This window comes from Pteropus medius, unplaced genomic scaffold, assembly GCF_902729225.1.
Source record: "Pteropus medius unplaced genomic scaffold, Ma_sr-lr_union100, whole genome shotgun sequence".
Classification (NCBI taxonomy): domain Eukaryota; kingdom Metazoa; phylum Chordata; class Mammalia; order Chiroptera; family Pteropodidae; genus Pteropus; species Pteropus medius.
Window position 1 is genome coordinate 1,544,021 of NW_024351647.1, and position 20,623 is coordinate 1,564,643.

Genomic DNA, 20,623 nt, shown 5'->3' on the forward strand with positions numbered 1-20,623 from the left:
TTGCTGTTTATACTGGACTTTGAGGCACTTGAGAGAGGCTGGCTGCCACTAGTGCCAGGCTTGGCACCCTTTGGTGGCCACCACAATGTGAGCTGAGGCCAGCTGCCACTTTCACTAGGTTTATGGCTGCTTAATTGAAGCTACATTCCAAGTCAACACTGGCTGCCACTTATGCCAGTCTTGGGCCACTTGATGGGAGTTATAATGTAAGTCGAGACTGGTTGCTGCTTGTGCTGAACTTGGGGCTGCTTAGCAAGAGGTACAGGTCACGCTGAGGCTAGCCACTGCTTATTGGAGTTTGTGGACCTTTGAGAGATTTTAGGAAAGTGTGCAGCTTGAGCTGAGGCGGGCTGCTTGTGTAGAAAAGTCACTGCAAGTGGGTTGGGCTGGGTGTGCTAGTTGGGTGGGACAGTTTCTCAGGGAATCACCAAGGTAGGATGAACAGTATTAGCCAGATTAATGGAGAGCTCAGATTTGGCATCCACCTGAAGGCTGGGTTGTGGGAGAACTCAACGAAGAAGCAATGGTACCTGCCAGCACTTCTTTCTCCAGAGAGAGCTGCCCTGACCCTGCTAATCCAGCCTTCACCCTAGTCAATTTAGTTCCTCCCTGTATGTCCCTGGTGCCTCACTGCTAGAGTTCAGAGCAAGTGAGTCAGTAAGTCTGTGTGTGGGCCCCCCAAGAGGAATGTCTGTCTTACTCAAATGTAATCTCAGCTGGTTTTCACAGCCAGGTGTTATAGTGACTCATCTTCCTGGCACTGGTGCCCTGGGTTGGGGAGCCCAGTATTGGGCTGGGACCCCTCACTCCTCAGGGGGACTTCCACAGGGGAGCTATCTCCCACAACTCTTACCCACCACACGTGGGTGTGGGACCAGCCCATTCCATGTGTTCACCCCTCCTACCAATTTCAATGTGGCTTCTTTTGTATATCCTGTTATAGGAGTTCTGTTCAGCTAGTCTTCAGGTGGTTTTCAAGGGTGGTGGTTCTATAATTGAGTTGTAATTTTGATGTCATGGGAGGAAGTGAGCATAGTGTTTAACTACTTTCACCATCTTGACTAGAAGTGACAATGGTAGGAGGAAAAAGCTCTCACCTTGGTGTCATTATTTAAATTTTTACCAAGTCCTTTATTTCAATACAATCTGCTGATTTAAAGGCCAGTCTCAGAGTGAACATGGAACATGCTTGGGAAACAAGCCCCTGTTCCATTTTCTGTCACATTGATATTTTAAGTTACTTTTGGTCTGCTACTTAAAAGTGAATTAGAATTCCCTCCTAAGACTTCACATGTCTGAGGTTCAATGATATCATATTTCAAAGAATCATTTTTTTCCAAATCTGTTTCCAAACTATAGCTATTATCAACACATTCTAGTTCTTGATTCTTCACTTGGGTGCCATAAAATGATTTAGCAATTTATACTTATATATGATTATGCTAGGCTAGATAAGTCTTGTTAGAATGAGAGAGGAAAATCAAAGGAAGAAGATTCTATCTCACTCATTAGTTCTTTCTAGCATCTAATGGATCTCAAAGCCATACCTTTAAACTACTCATAAAATTTCTTTTACCTGTTCTTACTAAAACTGGAAGTTAATTGGTCAGTAGTCTACATTTGTGGTTAGCCCACCTGAAACTCAGGGTCTGCTTATGGTAATGCTTTAGCCTTTTCTTCATAAAATAATTTGATTTTTTATGTATATATTTTTAGGACTTCTTCCAAATTCTACCATTGTCTTTGGTCATCTGTTTTTGACCAAAGATATATTCTCCAAGAGGTGATATCTATAGTGTTTGGCTCAACTTTTCAAGGACAATTCCTCCCTCATAACATTTCTAAAGCTTCTCCATAATATGCAATTGTGTTGGCTCAGGGCCATCATTCATGTGTCAGAAAATGTAGGTGCGAGAATTGCATGTGCTTCACTTCTGTTTTTTTTTCCCTTTGTTTTTATTTCCAGAAACTAGATTTTGAAAAGGATTTAATAAATGACATTTAATGACTAGTAAATATAAAATTGTATCCTTTAAGGGCCCAAATTTTGGGGGTTCTCTTTCTTGTGTTTTTAATGTGACAGGCTAATTTTTTTTGTTCTTTTTTCCCTCCATAAATCCAGTAAATGTATATTCTAAGCCTAAGCAACTCAATCTCCCTAAATCATATAGAAACTGAATGTTAACCATTACCTACTGGAACTTCTTTTTGAGTATACCATATTGGTTTAAGAATGGAATTTACTTGTATCTCCTAACATAAAGCCAGCAGAGAACAAATAAACATGGATACAGTAAGTATAAATATAAATTTCCATATGATTTATTGTTGTTCCTTGTACATAAGAAACAGTAATATACAACTTACACTGCTTTAGAATGTAAAATGGATAAAAATGTGTACAAAAAAAGCACATTCCTAGAAAAATGTATTGGCAAATAGTAAAAACTGGGGTGGGTGGGTAACAAGCAAAACACAAATCAAGAACAAAACAAAAACCAACAATTCTTCAATTCAGTGTGCAAACATTTTATAAAAATAGAAATACTAACTCTACCGGCAGTATTTCCTGATAAATTATTTAAATAGCGTATCTACACAATCTGAGATATCTATTCCAATGGCAATGAGAAAATAATTTATAAAAATAGAGCAATGGTATACAAGATGATAGAAAAAAACAACTTTCAGAAGACGTATTTAACATTTCAATGCTATTTCCTTATTGGGAATACTTTTCTGCAAAGAATTTTTATACTATGTACAACATCGACTTTATTAGGTACTACAGTAGCTTTAAGTTTGTTAGACACTTAAACTCTTTGCTTGAGCCCAAAATTCTTTACTCAGTCACACAACAAATGAGGTAATATTTGTATATAAGTTTCACCTTTGTCATCTTTTTCTTTTGGAAAAAATGAAAAAATAAGTGTAGATGCTTTTCTTCTCCCTGGAAATAGGCACAAGGGGTGGGGTAAACCAGTATTAAAGTCCTCATGGCTTTCTTTACAATCTAAAAACACTTGCAAACAGACAACCAGCTAATTCCACTTGAAAAGACAAAACAATCCAAAATCATTTACTCTAAGCACAAAGTGAAGAGCAGCTCACTCTGCTAATTTTCCTTGTGCCATTCTTGTGAGAGATTTGCTGATAAATCTTAACTACCTGCTCTCAAACACTTTTGATGTGAAACCTAGGTTCCAGGTAGAACAGAGTTAATAAATAATCTGTATTTACAATCTTACAGTCATGAAGACTCATAACAAAGATGATATGGGTAGTCCTTACACTTCTTCCTGTTCCATGAAGTCTTTCAGACAGATCCTCCAGAGTAAGTAAAAAATAAATATTTTACATTGTAAAGCGTTTGTGAAAACAAAACAAAACTACAATCTAAAACAGAATTGGAAAACTCCATGATATTCAGGACAAAAGAGAAAATGAATGTTTTAGTTGATAATTTTGTGCCTTTCTAACCATAAAAGTACAAGCATGGCTGCCCCTCCCTTGGAAGGCAGCCTGGTGCTCATTGAGATGGTAGGTTTTATTTTCCTGCTACATCTGCAATAAAACCAACAATTTCATTGTAACCAGGCAGTGTGGCAGCCAGTACCGCCTTACACTCTGCTTTAATTCTGACTCGCTATTCAGATCTCTATAGGGGACGTGTGAGGGGTGGAGATCCAGGAGGAAGTGCAGAAGCCAGTCCTTCCCTCCCTCCCCTGCTTCTATGTTAAGTGCCTATTTACGTGGGTTAATCAGCTAACACCAGTCAGCATCATAAAATCCAGCAATAGTTTTTCAATCCCCTGAAAATGGTTTAGTACCGAACATGTAACAGTTTCTACATATTTTCTCATACAATTGTCTCTTGGGTATGCGCCCTCAAGGCTTTGGCCCCTGCTCCCCCTATTCCTGAGGGAGTAGGTCGGGTGGTTTTGTTTGCCAATTCTAGTGAGTCCTCCCTTCTCTCATGTCTGAAAGCGCTTTTGAGTCCACTGCTCAGAGGTGGCCTCACAACAGCACCCTGCTCTGACAAAAGCTGAATGGAGCTGGCACCTTCCAACTGAAGCACGTGGATGGTTTTGCTTTTTCAAAAGCAAACCGAAGTAATTGTTTGTATTCTTGGAAGATTCTCTTCTCATTCAGAGGCTGAAGGCTGAGTCTGATTTGGGAAATTGCATTTTCTTGAGGCAAGTCACATGTTTTAAGAGTCCATACTGATGCAAGCAGAAAAAAAAAGGCAGGCGGGGAGAAGTGACTCTGGGGGTTTTCTTAAGCCCGTAGTTCCAGAAGGTGCAATACCAGCATTGGTTATGATCAGTTTTTTGATCAACAGTTTGATGATTAGGAATCTGTTAAATAAACACAGAAGTATATAAACAAACAAATTCATAAAAGCATTATCATAATATCAGTCAAATGACCTAGGTGTAGCTTTTTATAATGAGAAAAGCATAATTTAAGATTGTCAGCTTATAAAATTAAATGTTAAATTGTTTGAACATTGTTGTAGGACACCAATACAGCCTGACTGACCTTGTAGAACTTAAGTTATGCTTTCTAAGGCCTGCAATGTTTAAATATCTTGAGTAAAATCAATCATCTTTTTTTCACTCCAATTGAGCTTGTTGGCATTAAGCCTTGCCTCAGTAAACATTTATTAAACACTTTTTTTTGGTAGGCCCAATGCTAGACTCCATGTGAGCTTAAGTAACCCCTAAGTGAATAAGCATGGAGGAAGAAAAGCTAAGGTAAGTAGTGAAAATTAATTTAATATGCCAATATAAAGGCAATACTCTTCCCTTTCTTGTATAACAGAGAAGGGTGTGAAAGACAACCTGTGCTGTAATGTCATAAATAAAACTTAAAGGAATGTGTAAGACATGGAAGCATGTAAAGTTTTAAAGTATTATTAATGTGGTCTAAACTGTAAGGAGCTTGTCTGCAATTTACCTTTGCACTGTGTATGAAGAACACAGAGATTGCTGAGCAAATTAATATTAACAAGGACTTGGGATTTCAAAAGCCACAGTTATAGCCCTTATTTCATTATCATTGTGTCTTTGACAGCAAAATATAGATAACCTTGTCTGTAAAATAGTCTTTAAATCAGACTGTCCCATAAGGGGCACTCTTAATATTATTCAAAACTAGAGATGTCAAGTGTACATTCACCATAATGTTGCTCCTACCTCTGCATTCATATTTCAGGTCGGAGAAGAATACCATTTCTTGAGAGAAGACAAACAACCCTAGCCTACCACCGGCATAGGTTTTGTCATAGATGGGTCCTGAGTCAGCCATGATTTTCTTCCCTTCATACATCACCACTCTGCAGGTAAAAAAAATCTCATTAGTGACACCCCTAGGTTTTGGTCTTCTCCTTCTTGCCCTTTGGTGTGTGACTATAAGTGAAATTTAATCAGTGCAATCTTACCTAATGAAACCAGTCTTTGGCCTGTGGCTGAGACGCCATCTGTAGGCAGTGAAATCTTTCCAGCCTATGTGACGAGGGTCATGCCACAGGGTACGGACCTGAAGGAAAAGGAAAAGGAAAGATTGGAACACAGCTCCCTCATGAGATTTCTATTTCATTCCATAAGAAACAGTGCTTAAAGGTACCGAATTGATCTAAATTAGGGGAATGCAATGTAGGATTTTTCCCAAGGCCTCTTTCATTTGATGTGTGCCCTTGAATGCACACATAAAGTAGAAAGAATGGAAGGAGCTTTTTTGTTTGAAGAGGCTGTAACGGCCTTTGGGTTTGAAGGGTGACTAGTTATGGTGAGCTCCCCTCTCAGATGCCGGGAATGTGACATATAAGACCTCTTTGAGTCTTGGTCAAAGCACAGCATCCCTTGTGCTAGTTAAGCACCTGTCATCTCTCTCCCTCTGCAGGTGTTCTTACCTGGCCAGGGGTATTTCCTGTGTGCCACAGGGCATTCCGCAGGTGCTCACCAGGCCCTGTGGTAGAGTTCACGACTTTCACAGAAAGGCCTGAGTATCCCTGAGCCCTCGTGGGGTTGACGTCCCAGTAGGACTGGGTGATCTGCTTCCACATCACAACGTAGAAGCGGCTGCTGGACTGGTAGCCGAATACAAATCCGGCATAGTCATCATCCCTTTCAGTGTTGATGAAGAAGGTGCCACTGAAGTCCACAGCATTAAACTCATCATAACCTGGAAGACAAGGCCAGACCCAGGTTAAAAACTTTCAGAAGGTTTTTCATTACATCTCAGACATCGTTTAGTACCCATAAGGACACACACAACTGCCAGGTTCTATATGTGTTTCTTTTCTTTTTTGTTTGAAGAACTCACTACTCACCTATAGCAAGTCCAGGATCACAGTTGACAGTCTGGACAAGTTCTTTACCCTGATGGCGTACCACCCAGTTAGGGTCATTTTGGGACGTCCCTTTGGGATCTAGAGGAATCATCTGGAATCGGCGGAAATCAGTCTCACTGATATCAACATTTTCAGGACAGATGTCATCAATGTCTGGCACGTTGTCATGGTCAAAATCATCTTTGCAAGCATCACCTCGACCATCACCTAAGGTCAAAAAGGCAAGAGATCCGTGAAATTCTGAAACGCTATTACTGGTGTCAGAAATTCACTATCTTGTCAAAGTTGGCCTTTAGTCTCTATCTTCTCAAATGCATTCATCTTTGTCTTAATTTCCTCAATCCAGAGAGCCATGGTTTCCATTACTCCCTTAAAAAGTGGCTCTACTGACTTACCATCAGAGTCCTTCTGGTCGGGATTGGGAACAAGTCTGCAGTTGTCTCTGTCATCGGGGATGCCATCATTATCATCATCATGGTCGCAGGCATCTCCCTTGCCATCTTTGTCATGGTCGGCCTGGTTGGCATTAGGCACATAGGGACAGTTGTCCAGGTTGTTCTGGTGGCCATCTTCATCAATATCCTGATTGTTGTCACAGGTATCTCCAATGCGGTCTGAATCAGAATCAAGCTAACAGACAGAAGCAGAGGGTAAAGTATAAGTCATTAATAATAACTTATGGCCAGTGGGGTTTCATGTCTATATGCTACTGCCAAAAGACAGTAATATGTACAAATTAAGATTTTCCTTGATCCTTGTTTTTATACAAAAAAAACTGAAAAGGGACATTTAAATGTTTTTATAAAAAATACAAAGTTTTCTAAATTAATAGCATTATTTAATCACTAAGGATGAAATGCAATGTTAACTACTTGTATCTTAATGTTAAATGAAATTCTTTGGGTACATTGTTATTTTCTATTGAAGGGTTTCAGTTGTAAACTTGTTGACATGTCAGCTTCTACTCTAGGCCATTAACTCATGGAAACATGGCAAGCTTTTTGCACATACTGGGTAATGCATACGGTAAGGATCAATTAGTTTATTTTTAGGTACTTAGTTTTATACATCTAGTCCATAAGGATAGTCATCTGTTGGCTCAAGTAAAGTAAAAATTCTGAGTTTTTTCAGAACTATTTCTCAGAGTCCTTTTACATTATCTAGTGTGCATGGAATGCTTAAGGATTATTTATATACAAACCGAAGTTCTTGCCAGCATTTGTTCTTTGCTAGTAAGATTTTTGCATGCCTGAATTTTGTTATGAATTTTATCACAGTTTGAGGAACCAAAAACTCATCCGGGGAGGTTAAATGATATCGAAGTTTAATTATAAGACCCAAACTCAAAATAGATTACCCTCCATGCCATTTGATCAGCAAAATTATCTCAGACCATTCCAACTTTTCTGTTATGGCCCCAGAACTCTTTATCCTGTTGCTCTTTGCTTTATAGGACCTCATAAGAGCAAACACTAGGAGGAAAAAGCTAGATTTCTTGTATCTTGAATGTTATAAAGATGTTCCCATTTTTCAAATTTTCTAAATTTCCAGAACAATGCATTTTAGGGAAAAAATGCCTTAACTTTTGTCCCTGTAGAACCTGTTCTGGCTAATGTCTATCTGTAGCACTCCCTACTATAGGCAGAGAACGATACCTATTTGCAATGCCAAACACTTTTGAAGAATTGACAGAACAGGAATTTCTCCAGCTTTTGGGAAGTATTTTCAGTTTGATGATTTTCTTACAGGCAGATTACAGCATTAGGCACGAAAATGGTTATTTTGCTTAAGGATATTTTCTTTCATCTTTTAGTCTTAAATATGATTAATATTACTAAAGTTGTCAGATAAAGTGATTATTACTAGAGTTGTCATAGATTTCTGCTTTGTATAATTTATCTTAATGATATATCACGCTGAACAAGTCACGAACACCTTTTAGAAGACATGATTGAAGTTATAAGACTGTCACGCTAAAAAGATCTATGGGACTCTGTAAGGAGATTACATCGGGCAAACTGTTTGCATGAAAATATTGTCATTGGCTATGAGACATTGAGAGCCATGGTAATGAAAGTGTTTGAACTCCATTTTTTAGAGGTCTAGAAAATAGGTATTCCAATCCTTCACTGAAGGACTTTGAAAGGAGTCCACATACCTGATCTGGATTATGTTCCAGGGGGCAGTTGTCACACTGATCTCCAACCCCATCCATATCAGTGTCCTTCTGGTCCACATTATAGACATACTGGCAGTTGTCTCGTTCATTGAGGATACCTGCCGAGAAAAGAGGGCAAGTAAGAACTGGAATCTCTAGCCTCAGATGTTTCAACTAAACCACACACAGCCAGGGCTGAGTGCAGTCACCATCACCACGGGCCTGCTGGGGTCAGGGAATGTCTTACCATCCCCATCAATGTCTGCAGCGCAGGCGTCTCCTTCCCCATTGTTGTCTGTGTCAGCCTGATCTGGGTTGTGGTTGTAGGGGCAGTTGTCACAGCGATCTCCCACGTCATCTCTGTCATAATCATACTGGGCTGGGTTGTAATGGAATGGACAGTTGTCCTACAAAGAAGAAATGGAGCATTATACCACCCTGTCTGTGAAAAGAGCTCAAGACTCAAATCATATGCATTATATATGTATGTATGTATGTATGTATGCATAAATGCATGTATGTATGTATCTGCAAAAATCTGCAACAGTTATTTTCTATTTAGGGGCTATACTAAATGAGTACTCAAGTGTAAAATGATCACTGTAAAAGTTAAAAGCCAGGACCTAATAAATGAAAAATGGATTCCTTTTGGTTATTAAGTCAGTGAGAGATAAATATAAGCTCATCATCTCAGTTCTCAGTATGCCTAAAGGAAATTTTACTATAATTTAGATAAGACATCTGAAATAAACCTGGGGAACAAACTGTCATTTGTTTATTGTAATTTCTCGCTCAAATGGAGAGAAGGTTGTGATGAAAAACAAAACCCTCATTTAAAAATTCTCTTGGCAACATCTGTGTTCTCAAACCACAGAAATACAATAATTCTTCTCTTATCATATCAGTTTGGTATATTTTTCCCTATAACTCTAAGTTCATCTAATCCTAACGTGTTTCAGGCTGTCATTGAATAGATAAGATGAAAGAGAAATGGAAAACATTTGTTTTTACCCTATCATCTGGAATTTTGTCATTGTCATCATCGTCATCACAGGCATCGCCAATTCCGTCCTTGTCATAGTCTTCCTGCCCTGAGTTGGGTAGGTTGGGGCAGTTATCCTGGAGAGAGAAGAATGCACATTACAGCCGCACTTTGCATGCCCTTTGCTCAGTTCATACAAGAAAGAACTAAATCCTGCTTTGTAAAATTTTTATGGAAAGAAAAATATTTTCTTTGGGGGATATATATACAGAATTTGCATAAATGCCGTAGGCTTCATACATGCTGGCAACACAAGTCACTCTGCTAGTATGTGGTAGAGTAATGAACGGATTTTGGAACACAACTGCCAAACGGGTTTGCCCCGCTCATATTCTTGACACCAAGTGATTTGATATTAAGAATTAGTGCTGTTCTGCATTTGGGTGACAATCTTTCAGTTTCACTTTCAAACGTTAAGCATTTAAAATACTTTAGGCTATTCTTTTGATAAGGGTGACGTGCCCTCTCTCTGGAGGCACATGAGGGGACCAAGTTTTACCTTTTTGCAGTGGTAAGTTGCATTGGCCACGCACACCAGGTCCTCGTTGGGCCAGCCGTCCAGGTCTGTGTCCTCCCCGCAGATAATGCCGTTGCCAGCATAGCCAGGCTTGCACTCGCAGCGGAACATGGGGTCGCTGTAATGGCCCAGGTAGTTGCACTTGGCATTCTTGTTGCAGTCGTGTGTCCCATCCGTGCACGGGTTGCGGGGTTTGCACACCTGAGGGTACGACATCCTCATGTTAACGCAGAGCCTTCAAGTCTCCAAATACCACAGAAGCAAGAAGAACCCAGGTCCCTGTCATCTCTGGACAGAGCCTCCATGGGGAAGAGTGTGGTTTACCTCTGTCCTTCCCCTTCTCCCCCTGTGGTGTCCAGGTTATAGGTTAACATTGTTTCATATGTGTTTTTCCTGAAACTGCTCAGAACTGAGGCATTCATAAGTCCATTGGCTCACAACTTATTCCAGAGCAGCATTTGCAAATGTGACAGATTTACATTGGATTTTCTAGTCATTCTAAAAGCTGGATTGTGCGGTCACCTCTATCTCCCCATCCCTTCTTTGCTTTTTGTGAAGGGGATGAAATGACATTCTTCCCTTTCCTAGTTGTTTCAGTCAAGGACACCCCTCATTTACTACAGTCTACCGGTCTGGCCTACTGTACCTGTTTGTTGGCAGTGGCATACTCCACACCCTGGCCAAAGGGCTGCGGGCCAGTGAAGCGTGGTGGGCAGGGCAGGCAGTTGTAGCCAGGGTCTGTGTTCTCACACCTGTGCTCTCCGTTGTGGTTGAAGCAGGCATCGGGCACTAATTTGCACTATGGGAGAAATAACAGTTTGCTTAATGTTTAGAAAACACTGCCATCGGAAATGATTAGGACAGGTTAGCCACTTTCTTAGATCTAACTCGGAGCCATCAGTTCCTCACCTCATCAATATCTTTGCACTGGACGCCATTTCCACCATAGCCAGGAGGACATGCACCACATTTCCAGCTGCCGTCTGGGTAGCTAGTACACTTGGTCCCAGCAAAGCAGGGATTGGACAGGCATCCATCTGAGACAAGAGACAGGCAAAGGTTTGGTCTAAGATGCTAACTGCCATGCTGGTCACTTAAACAATACAGTGTAACTGATAACTTGTTGAGATTGTGTTGTCCATCTGGCGTTTTAGAGTAATCAAACCACTTAGGACCATTCAAAGCTGGAACTCCCTCGAATGCTGACTATGGCATTTATTTAATAAAAAACCCACAGGTGGTTTCGTCCTGGGCTGCATGGCTCACCAATTGGACAGTCCTGCTCATTGCAGATCTGGTTTTCCATCACTTCACCGACACAGTCCTTGCCCCCAAACTGGGGAGTGGGGTTATTGCAGAGTCGGCTACGTTTCTGTACTCCTCCTCCACAGGTGACGGAACAGATGTCCCATGGTGACCAAGGACCCCAGCCTCCATTAACTATATAAAAGTGAACCACATGCAAAGTTAAAGTCAATTTTCAAATATCTCACCTGTCAAAGAAGATTTTCCTAAGTTTGTTCAAGAAACCTCTGCTACCCTGGCACATGGGAAGAATGTTTGGGAAGAGGGTGAGTTTGAAAGGGTTTTCTTTGTTTTTCATTAAAAGAAGCTACTGAGCATGCAGGGCTTTGCTTCTATTTGTTTCTCTAGGAAATAACCTTTCCCCCTCCATGACCCACTGAACAGATGGCTCAGATGCCAAGTAACCAGCTGAGCAGAGCTGCTGGGGGCTCAGCCCTTAGCCAGGCAGTGTGCTCATACTTACCAGGGCAGGCATCTCTCTTGCAGACTTTGGTCTCCCGAGCTTCACCTTCACATGGTTTCCCATTCATCTGGGGGCTGGGAGAGTTGCAGAGCCGGATCCTTGTAATCACACCATCACCACATGTCACAGAACAAGATGACCATGGGGACCAGTGGCTCCAGCCGCCATCCTGTTTAACTAAAGTACAAAGCTGATGGTTATAGAGTGCTTACCATGAGCCAAGCTCTGTGCTGATTTAAATGTTATCTAAATAAATTCCTCAAAATAACTTTATCAAGAACTGTCATCCCCAGTGTGCAGATATGAGCCTCAGAGAGGGTAAATTGTGCTCAAGGGTATATAGGTAGATGACAGAATTAGGGTGTAGATCCAGAGAGTCCAGGACCTGTCCTCTTCACCTCTGTGCTATGGAGTCACTCTAGGTGATTAAAGAACAGGTCAGTTTTTCACATTCTTAAGTGGCCCTGATGCTTACATCTCTTATCACACTCCTGAATGTGGCAGGTCCTCGTCTGGACAGAGGAGCCCTCGCATCGGTTGTTGAGGCTGTCGCAGGAGCGGCCACGCTGCTGGATCCCATTGCCACATGTTGCAGAGCAGGAGGTCCACTCAGACCATGGGGACCAGCCATCGTCTGCAGAGTCGCTGGCTGCAGAGGGAAAGAGTTCATTTAGCACATGAGCTTTAAGACTAGATAGTCTGTAGACTGCTCTATTCAGGACTTGCTTCTCTGGCCAGAGGGCGAAAAGCAATCTACTTCTTACGCCAACAGCCGAGGGGTTTGTTCAGGTTATTATGTTTACTGCATCGGGGTAATTGAATGCTTTGCCTGGGTCAGCACAGTGCAGCCTTTCTCCCAGTGTGTGTTCTCCTATTCATCACTACCTCCTTTCTCCTCAGCATTTCAAATGAGTTTCTTTTTCTTAAGCTCTCTTGGTAGGCATTTCCAGTCTCAGGCTTCCAAGAATACCAGAGTTTTAGGCAGCTTACAGGAGTCACTTGACTTTCGAAGGAGCCACAGACCATGTGTTTGACAGATGAACTTGAAGAGAGCTCCACTGCTGTTGGCTTTAGGCTCCAATTTGGTCATGAGGTTAATCAGTGTGTTGCTCTTCTCACCCTAGCATTTGGGGCCTTCTCTGCACATATTTTCACAAGAGAATGTGTTTGTTTACTATCTGCTCAGGCACCATGACTACAATAACATCTAGCTGTATCAGATACAAGATACAGAACTTGTTTTCTCTTGCCATCAGTTGGAAGATGTCCTAGCAATCCTTGATTCAAGTTTAAAATTCCACTAGTCTTCAGCTAGCTTTGTTCCCTTTAGCCCACACTTGAAGTGAATGCTGAATAGAAATAGATCTACAAATGATTATTACAGTGCCAATACTGCGAACATGATCCCTGGATGAGACTGGTTATTCTAAGCTGTGACCAGTATGTGTAGGTGTAGGAGTGTGTGCAAGGTGAGTGTTACTTTCCTGTTTTATTTATCTCAATTGTGATGAATCATTTTTGACCTGTACCTACTACATTCAATATTATCTCAGCACAGTGATTAATTTATAGTGGCAACAAAAACCAGGCATAGGATGCCATGGGACAATCGTGCCTTTTTTCTTTTAGTGCCCTAAAACTCAAACTGCTGTTATTTTCTTAAGCCTCCTACCCATTTATCTACAGGAATAGAACTTTCAGGTCCAATTTAGTCCAATGCTTGCACTAAAGCCCATAGATTTTTCTGGTGAGCAGATTTTTCTTAACTCTATGTCATAGGTCAAAATCTAGAAGCAGTGAACTTAGAGCTATTACTGCTACAAATTCATCTCTTTTTTCCTCCAAATATACAATATGCTTTACCAAGATTATTGCCTATACCATAATCTAGAGGCATTATTAAGACTTAGTCACACTGGAGTTTTTGACTCTATACAGCAGACAAGCTGTCAGTTAACCAGATGATACAGCAATAACAAAAAAATATGGAGATGGGGGTGGGGTTCCAGTGTTGTGTTCAGCTGTCCAGCATTTACATAAAATTGACCTAGTCACTGAAGAATGGTTTCGCAGTTTTAGGAACTTACGCCAACACCGTGGGCAGCATTCTCCATCAGGAACGGTGGCATTGGAGCAGGGCATGATGGGGCAGGACACTTTTTTGCAGATGGTAACTGAGTTCTGCAGGGCAAGAGGGAGAGAGAAATGGGTTACTAAGCATACTGATTGCAAACAAAGTTTACATATTATAACATTTCAGTTACAAGATGGACCAAGATCAGGGCTATAAATACTCTACTGGAATAATTTTAATAGGTCTTATTTGCAGCCACCAGTAGAGACAGTTCTAGTGCTAGTTTACTTGTCACTTCATTCCTTGGAGAGTTCCTTCTTAATTGCTACTTAGTCAATGGTAGAAGTTACAGCATGAAGAATTTAAAAGGTAACCACCAAATATAGGTCAAATCTATTAATCTGCATCTGAAATCAATCTCATAAAACTCAGCCAGGACTTTTAAATTAAAATATTTTATCTTTATAGAGAAAAGATCAATAGGCATATCTTTCTCATGGATAGATCTGGTTTTACATCATATTGGAGAAGAATGGGAATTTAACAAAGTTGGTTCCAAAATCCAGCAATCCATGATTTGTATTTGAGCCAGGTAAACCCCCAAACTCACCTGCCACTGGCACTGGGGAGAGAGAGTGAGACACACACACACACACACACTGTAGGTAGTGCCATCTGAGCTAAGTAGATAGTTACACCCTAAAAACACCAGGCTAAGTTATTTGAATAATAATCGGTAGTGTATTAAAAGAATCTCCTTGTCATAGCTAAATACAAATCAGGGTTGGGGGAGAAAATGGAATGTTCCAACCAGCTGTTATTTACCTGACATTCAACACTTAGCCTTTGAACTAAAGCAGGTAAATTATTCCACTGTCTTAGTAGATTTGTTCTTTTAGATACTTAGCGTGGGGTATAATTAATACTTTGAAAAACTTTCTGAATGTTTAAAGATTTTATAGATGTCATAATTGCATCTTAAAAACAACAACAACAACAACAACAACCCACTTTGGTATCAGGCCATGGAACATAAAAAGAGCTTGTGTGGCCAACGGGGTATTTTCCCAGAGACTGCATGCCATCAACTCCTCGTATTTTAGTTTGCAGAGATCCCTTACCTGACAGTGACACTCAGTGCAGCTATCAACAGTCCATTCCTCGTTATTTCTGTACTGAACTCCATTGTGGTAGCAGAGAGGAGGCCGCCTTAGCTCGTTGGCCAACTCTTTGTTTTCTTCAGTCTAAAAGGGGGGAGGGGAGAAAGGTCATTAGTGTCCAACCTCATTTTAAATCCTTCGGGGCCATTTGTGATAAACTTCCAGGGCTGGGTGCGGAGGTCACTGACCACTTTGCGGATGCTGTCCTGAAGCGTGGTCACGACGGTGCGCAGGCCCCTGAGCTCCAGGACCATGCTGGACAGCTCATCACAAGAGATGCCACAGATGGCCTGCAGATCCTTTGTCTTATGGCCAATGTAGTTAGTGCGGATGGCAGGGCTGGAACCATTCACCACATTATTGTCAAGGGTGAGAAGGACATTGGTAGCTGCCAAAAAGCAAACACACACAATGAGAAAAGTCACAGAAGAGGCTCTCACCAGCCAGCCCCTAGAGTACCTAGATGTCAGACATTTCATTTGGGGTGAGGGATACAGGTGGAGGGGATATGTGTGTGGCATAGACTTTAAGGTCTCTTTTAAATACCTTTTAACTATGTTATCCAGGGTAATTTATACACAGCCAACACTGCTTAAATTTCTCAGCTTGTTTTGGGTGGAATTCCCCCATTTCCTCACATGCCCTGAAAAACAGAAGGGTACTCACAGCTGGAGCAGCCTTTGTTCCTGAGGACGTCTTCTGGTGTGGTTCCAAAGACAAACCTCACATTCTGCAGCACCCCCTGTGGGCAGAGGACACAGGTTACTTGTAGAGTACAGGGGAGGGGGGAGGTACGTGGGTAGGGGACACTGTTTATGCTAGGAAAAGCACACAATAGATGTTCTAAAAGTTTCAAAGAGCACCCTTTTAAGATCCCCATGTCAAAATAACACACCGACATCAATTGCCAAACAACTTCAAAATCTTAATTGTGACTTCTGCCAAGTCTTTAATATTTTACAAAGAATCCAGTTATCAGCCTTCTTGGGTACGCAGGAAATGGAATCCGATACTAAGGCTGGAGGATATAATGACACTCTCCAGTGTCAAAGAATTATATGTGGGAGTTTCAAAGCCACAGTTACAAATATCTAGAAGTTTAAGCAAGGAAGAAACTGCAGCAGCAAGTAACCACTATTTTAATCTTTTATTTGAGACTGGCTACATCCCCATGAGGGATCAAATAGCAAAGTAGTATTTATTCTGCTTGAACAAAGTGTCTATTTCAAACAGCATTAAAATCAGTTGAACATATTTGAGATAAGTTATTTTCCCGAGTATAAGAATATCTAAAGCTTGAATAGGCTGTTATAGGAAAACCATTTGTTTCATTTAGTGGTTTTCAAAGTGTGGTTCCCAGAACACCCCTACCAGCATCAGCCTCACTTGGAACTTGTTAGAAATGCAAATAATCAGGCCCTACTCCAGACCTGCTGAAATTGAAACTCCGGGTGAGCTACACCAGTATGTGTTTTAAGCCTTCCAGGTGATTCTGAAACTCCCTAAAGTTTGAGAACCACTGCTTTTAGTCCACAAGCAGTGTTTCCTATATGGGAACCCCTGCTTCTCCTGCTATAGGCCTCCTGACAGGTCAGTTGGCTAGCATTCGACCCCATAGACCAGGAATCAGAAAAGAGGCCTCACCTGGAAATTGTCATTGACACCCCCTTTTGCGATGCGGAGTCTGGCGATGCTGGCCAGGTCTCTGGTAAAGATGCTTTGGATGGGGACGTCTAGCTCAGCATTCTCCATCTTCTCACAGTCGATGTACAGCTGGGCCCTGTCCTCTTGCACAAACAGGGTGATGCTCTTCCACTGGCCGGTGGCCAGGAGTGCTTCTTCCACTGACACCACATGCTGCTTCCCCTGCACAGTCAGGCTCAGGTCCAGGGTGCCCGCCTTGCCATTGGAGACCACGCTGAAGACCTGGCCGGTGTGGTCTTTTCGCTCCACTGCCAGCAGTGTGCCTCGGGTCTTCTTCATCTGCCTCAGGGAGGCCAGGAGGAGGAAACCTTTCTCTGCCCGCACAGCATCCACTAGGTCTTGGAACTTGTCATCAGGCACAGGGGGGATCAGGTTGGCATCCTCGATGCGGAAGGCTGGGCTGGAAGGGTCAGGACCCTTCACCAGCCGGCGCCCAGAGCCCTTTCGGGCAGCTCCCGTGAGTTCAAAGATGTCGAACACGCTGTTGTCTCCCCCAGACTCTGTTAGACAGGAGCAGGAAACGCTGTGAGCTTTCTCGACTGGGACCAAGGGATGGGGGGTTCAGTTCTGAGGGGTGGGGCCAGAGGGACAGGGTGAAAACTGGCAACTGCTGAAAACCGAATAAACACCATGGTTGGAAGGAAACTGCAACCTGATGCTCAGTCAGGGCTCAGGGAGAAATAGCTGGGAGAGGACGGCTGGGAGGGAGGCACACGAGGGGTAACCAGCACCTCCTCTTCCATCCGCCCTCAAAGGTGTTATGCAGACTCACCTGGAATGCGGCTGGAGGCACACACATGCACCAGGAACAGAACACTGAGTCCCCAGGCCAGCCCCATGGTGGAGCTGTTTGTGCCCAGGAGGGAGCCTGCAGGAGGAAGCATAGCCCAGGGTCAGAGGCAGCAAAGTAGGAAGGGTGGGCAAAAACCCGGGCTGGGCATGGCGCCAGGTCCCTGGGGATCCCCCCCTCCCCAATCACACACACACTGTCCTCACATTGGCTGAAATGAAAGAGCGCGATTTACTTTGGAGAGGGAATCAGGGATAAAACAAAAGTTGAGAGCAGGAGATTGTTGTTTTAAAGTGGGGGGTGGGGGGCGGAGACCAACAATCTGGGGGTTTTTCCTTGGGAAGCTGAGGGTAAACAGCAAGACCAGGAGGGCGCGGGGTGGGGGGAGGAGTTGGGGGGTATGCGTGAAGTAGACTTCTCTAGAAGACATAGATTTAGGGGCGACTGAGAGAGAAGCAATCTTGGGGTGTCCTGACGAGTGGTTTGTGAAACCCAAGATCGGAGAGGATGGCTCTGGAGAGCTCTTCCACGATTAGTCCCCCGGCGGCTAGGAGGGATAGGATGGAGAAGGCGAAAGGGGAGAGAGCCTGAGTGAAGTCTTAAGACCCTAAGGTGCTGGAGTCTCGGAGTCCGAAGTGAATGGCCGGGGCAGCGTTGGTGCTCAGCGGGCGCCCAGAGACCCCCTTACCTGTGTGCACGCGGGCTCAGCGGCACCGAGAGGCGGCGAGGGGGCAGCAACCCTTGCGGAGTCCTGGAGAGCGCTGTGCGCCGGGCAGGCGGCAGCAGCCGGAGTCTGAAGCTGCGCGGGGAGAGGACCCGGGTGTTCGAACTCGCGGGCCGGCTCGGCTGCAGTGGCTGGCGAGACCGAAGAGCCGCGCGCTTTTAAAGGGGCGCTCACATTCCTGGGCTTTCCTCTGGCCAATGGGAAGCGGGCGGGCAGGAAGCGGGAGGGGGGCCAGTCTGGGTTCCTCTCTCCGCCCCGCGCCGCCGGGCGCACAACTTTCCAGCTAGAAAATGAAGGGGGGTGGGGGGAGGCGGGGGTCGGGGCAGAGTAGCCCTGTAACTTCTCAGGAAATTTGGTGGCCCTGTAACTTCTCAGGAAATTTGGTGTTCGCCCACGCGGCCTGGCGCACGCAGGCTCAGCACTTTAGCTCTTGCAGCACGTGAGCCGATGACTTTAGGGTGAGCATCCCGAGCAGCGACGGGGTGTTGGCCAACCACCCAAGACCCTAAGGGGACTTTCAGACAAACTCGTCTCCTTGAATACCTGGGCGATGGCTGAGGGGTGCACACTTAGAGACCCAGCCCGTTAGTGAGTGAGAGAGAGAGAGAGAGAGAGAGAGAGAGAAGAAAGACACAGAAAAGAAAGAAAAAAGGCAGCCTGATGGGGTAAATGGGACCAAGAGAGAACCAGTCTAAAGAAGTTCCCTTTTGCGTACTTGTTGACCCTCATCCATCCAACCCAGGGGGGTGGGGGACCACGCGCCCGGCTTCGCACCGCGCACCTGCCCTCGCCGCACACCTGCCCTCCGCCTGACCCACTAGGGGAGGTGAGTGCGGTGTCGCGCCGGCTGGCGGGGCTGTGTACAGAAATCGCGTTCCCGCTGCGAGTCGGGACACACTTTCTCCAGTGCCGGCCTCCCAAGCCCCGGCGAAAGTCGCTTCTTCAGTTATCTACAGAGCTTCCACAGATTGCCGCTTGGGGGCGGTATGCGTATTCTGATCAAGGAGACTAACAAGGACAAATTTCTAGTCAGGAATGTTAAGGAAAGTTTCTCGTATCCAGTTCTCTCAAGCCAACATTGACATTGTGTCTTGAAAAACAGTTTTCGTGCCCACTCGTGCTTCTTAACGTGACTCCTGGTTGGAGGATTTGCAGAACCATCTGGCTCCAGGGTCTTAAACTATTTACAGAACAGACCCATAGAATAATAAATTACCCTCTGCCCATTATTTTATTTCCTTGTTTCCTCCCTAAACGTTCTTTTCATTTTTCGGCTCCTGAAACCGAGGTGTGGGTTACATTTCTGTGGGTACACCAATTGCCATGAGCGCTGCCACTTAAAGCTTCTGTCATTGGAAGTCTGGTTTCTAAGCCACTGTCCCAAGCCAGCATGACTCTAGCTGCCTGGAATTCCATTCATCTCTTTGGTCTGGGACGTCAGCAGCCACACTTCCCCTGCTGTGGTCCCGCACTATCACACCGGTCCTGAGACACAGGGCGCAGGTAGCAGCTTCACCAAATAAGGATCTCAGCCACGGGCTGGGGGAAGCCCTGGGGTTCACCTACCTTCTTAGTATTTACACCTGGCAGGATTCCTAATTGCTGGAAACACCCACAGGTTTACATTCATCAAACAGCAATTTCACTTTTCATGTGTGGGAGTGTTGTGTGATAAGGTGCATACGTGTGTGTGTATGGATTACGGAGTTAGTGCTTTCCAGTTACTCAATATACACCAAGTACCTCTAGAAGATGACAAGTATGTTCCTAAGACACATGTTTATTTGTTGCTTAAGTAATAACTAAACCTGACAGTCAGATAGATTTCACATGCTGAGGGACAGAAATAAATCTCTATCAGATGATAAATCAGATTCCTGTCATGGAAGTCATGGGCGGTGATTCATCCAAACAGATCCGAAGATTCCAGAGTCAGCAGCCATACATGTCCCTCCCTTTCCTTCTCTTTCCCTAGCATCCTGTCTGCTCCTTGAAAGGTGATTTTTATTTTGTCACTTGCTAATTCTCCATAATAGCAGGTACTTAGAAACAGTTTTCCGAGGAATGCTGCCAGCTGATGGCCCCCTGCTTTTTGTGGCACACTTGCCAATTTTATACAGGTCAGTTGAGGGCTTGAGGTCCAGAAGAGGTCCACAAAAACAGGGTACATCTCTCCTTTTATTAAAAGATCGTCTCCCCTAGGCTTAGCCACGTGGATGGAATAGAAGCTCGCTGGAAAGCCCCTCCTGGCTAGATGCTTTTGTGACTAAGGGACTGTAGGAATGCCTCTGGAGTTCTCTTGGAACTTGGCTTCTTTCAACACAACAAGGA

General features: G+C 43.7%; 2 protein-coding genes across 3 annotated transcripts in view; one reads left to right on the forward strand and one right to left on the reverse strand.

Moving 5' to 3' along the window:
* FSIP1 (fibrous sheath interacting protein 1) overlaps positions 1–3,373 on the forward strand; it is a 160,856-nt gene extending 157,483 nt beyond the window's left edge. Inside the window, exon 13 of the mRNA XM_039843928.1 lies at positions 2,265–3,373. The gene's annotated coding sequence lies outside the window, so the exon portion shown is untranslated. The remainder of the gene's footprint in view (positions 1–2,264) is intronic.
* Positions 2,299–18,431, reverse strand: THBS1 (thrombospondin 1). Of its 2 annotated transcripts, none has more exons than XM_039843926.1 (22): positions 18,258–18,431; positions 17,551–17,651; positions 16,719–17,278; positions 15,741–15,816; positions 15,263–15,462; positions 15,036–15,158; positions 13,928–14,021; positions 12,316–12,489; positions 11,841–12,017; positions 11,339–11,512; positions 10,982–11,109; positions 10,719–10,871; positions 10,055–10,273; positions 9,525–9,632; positions 8,761–8,920; positions 8,514–8,632; positions 6,751–6,985; positions 6,335–6,562; positions 5,915–6,186; positions 5,444–5,541; positions 5,199–5,338; positions 2,299–4,358 (listed from the first exon to the last, which is right to left on the reverse strand). In XM_039843926.1, the coding sequence occupies exons 2-22, from the start codon at positions 17,615–17,617 to the stop codon at positions 4,351–4,353; spliced, it is 3,513 nt and encodes a 1,170-aa protein (XP_039699860.1). In that variant the 5' UTR covers positions 17,618–17,651; positions 18,258–18,431; the 3' UTR covers positions 2,299–4,350. The 2 variants fall into 2 exon arrangements, with proteins under 2 accessions (XP_039699860.1, XP_039699859.1); XM_039843925.1 differs by having other exon boundaries at positions 17,551–17,646; positions 18,257–18,411.
* Positions 18,432–20,623: the final 2,192 nt, after the last annotated feature.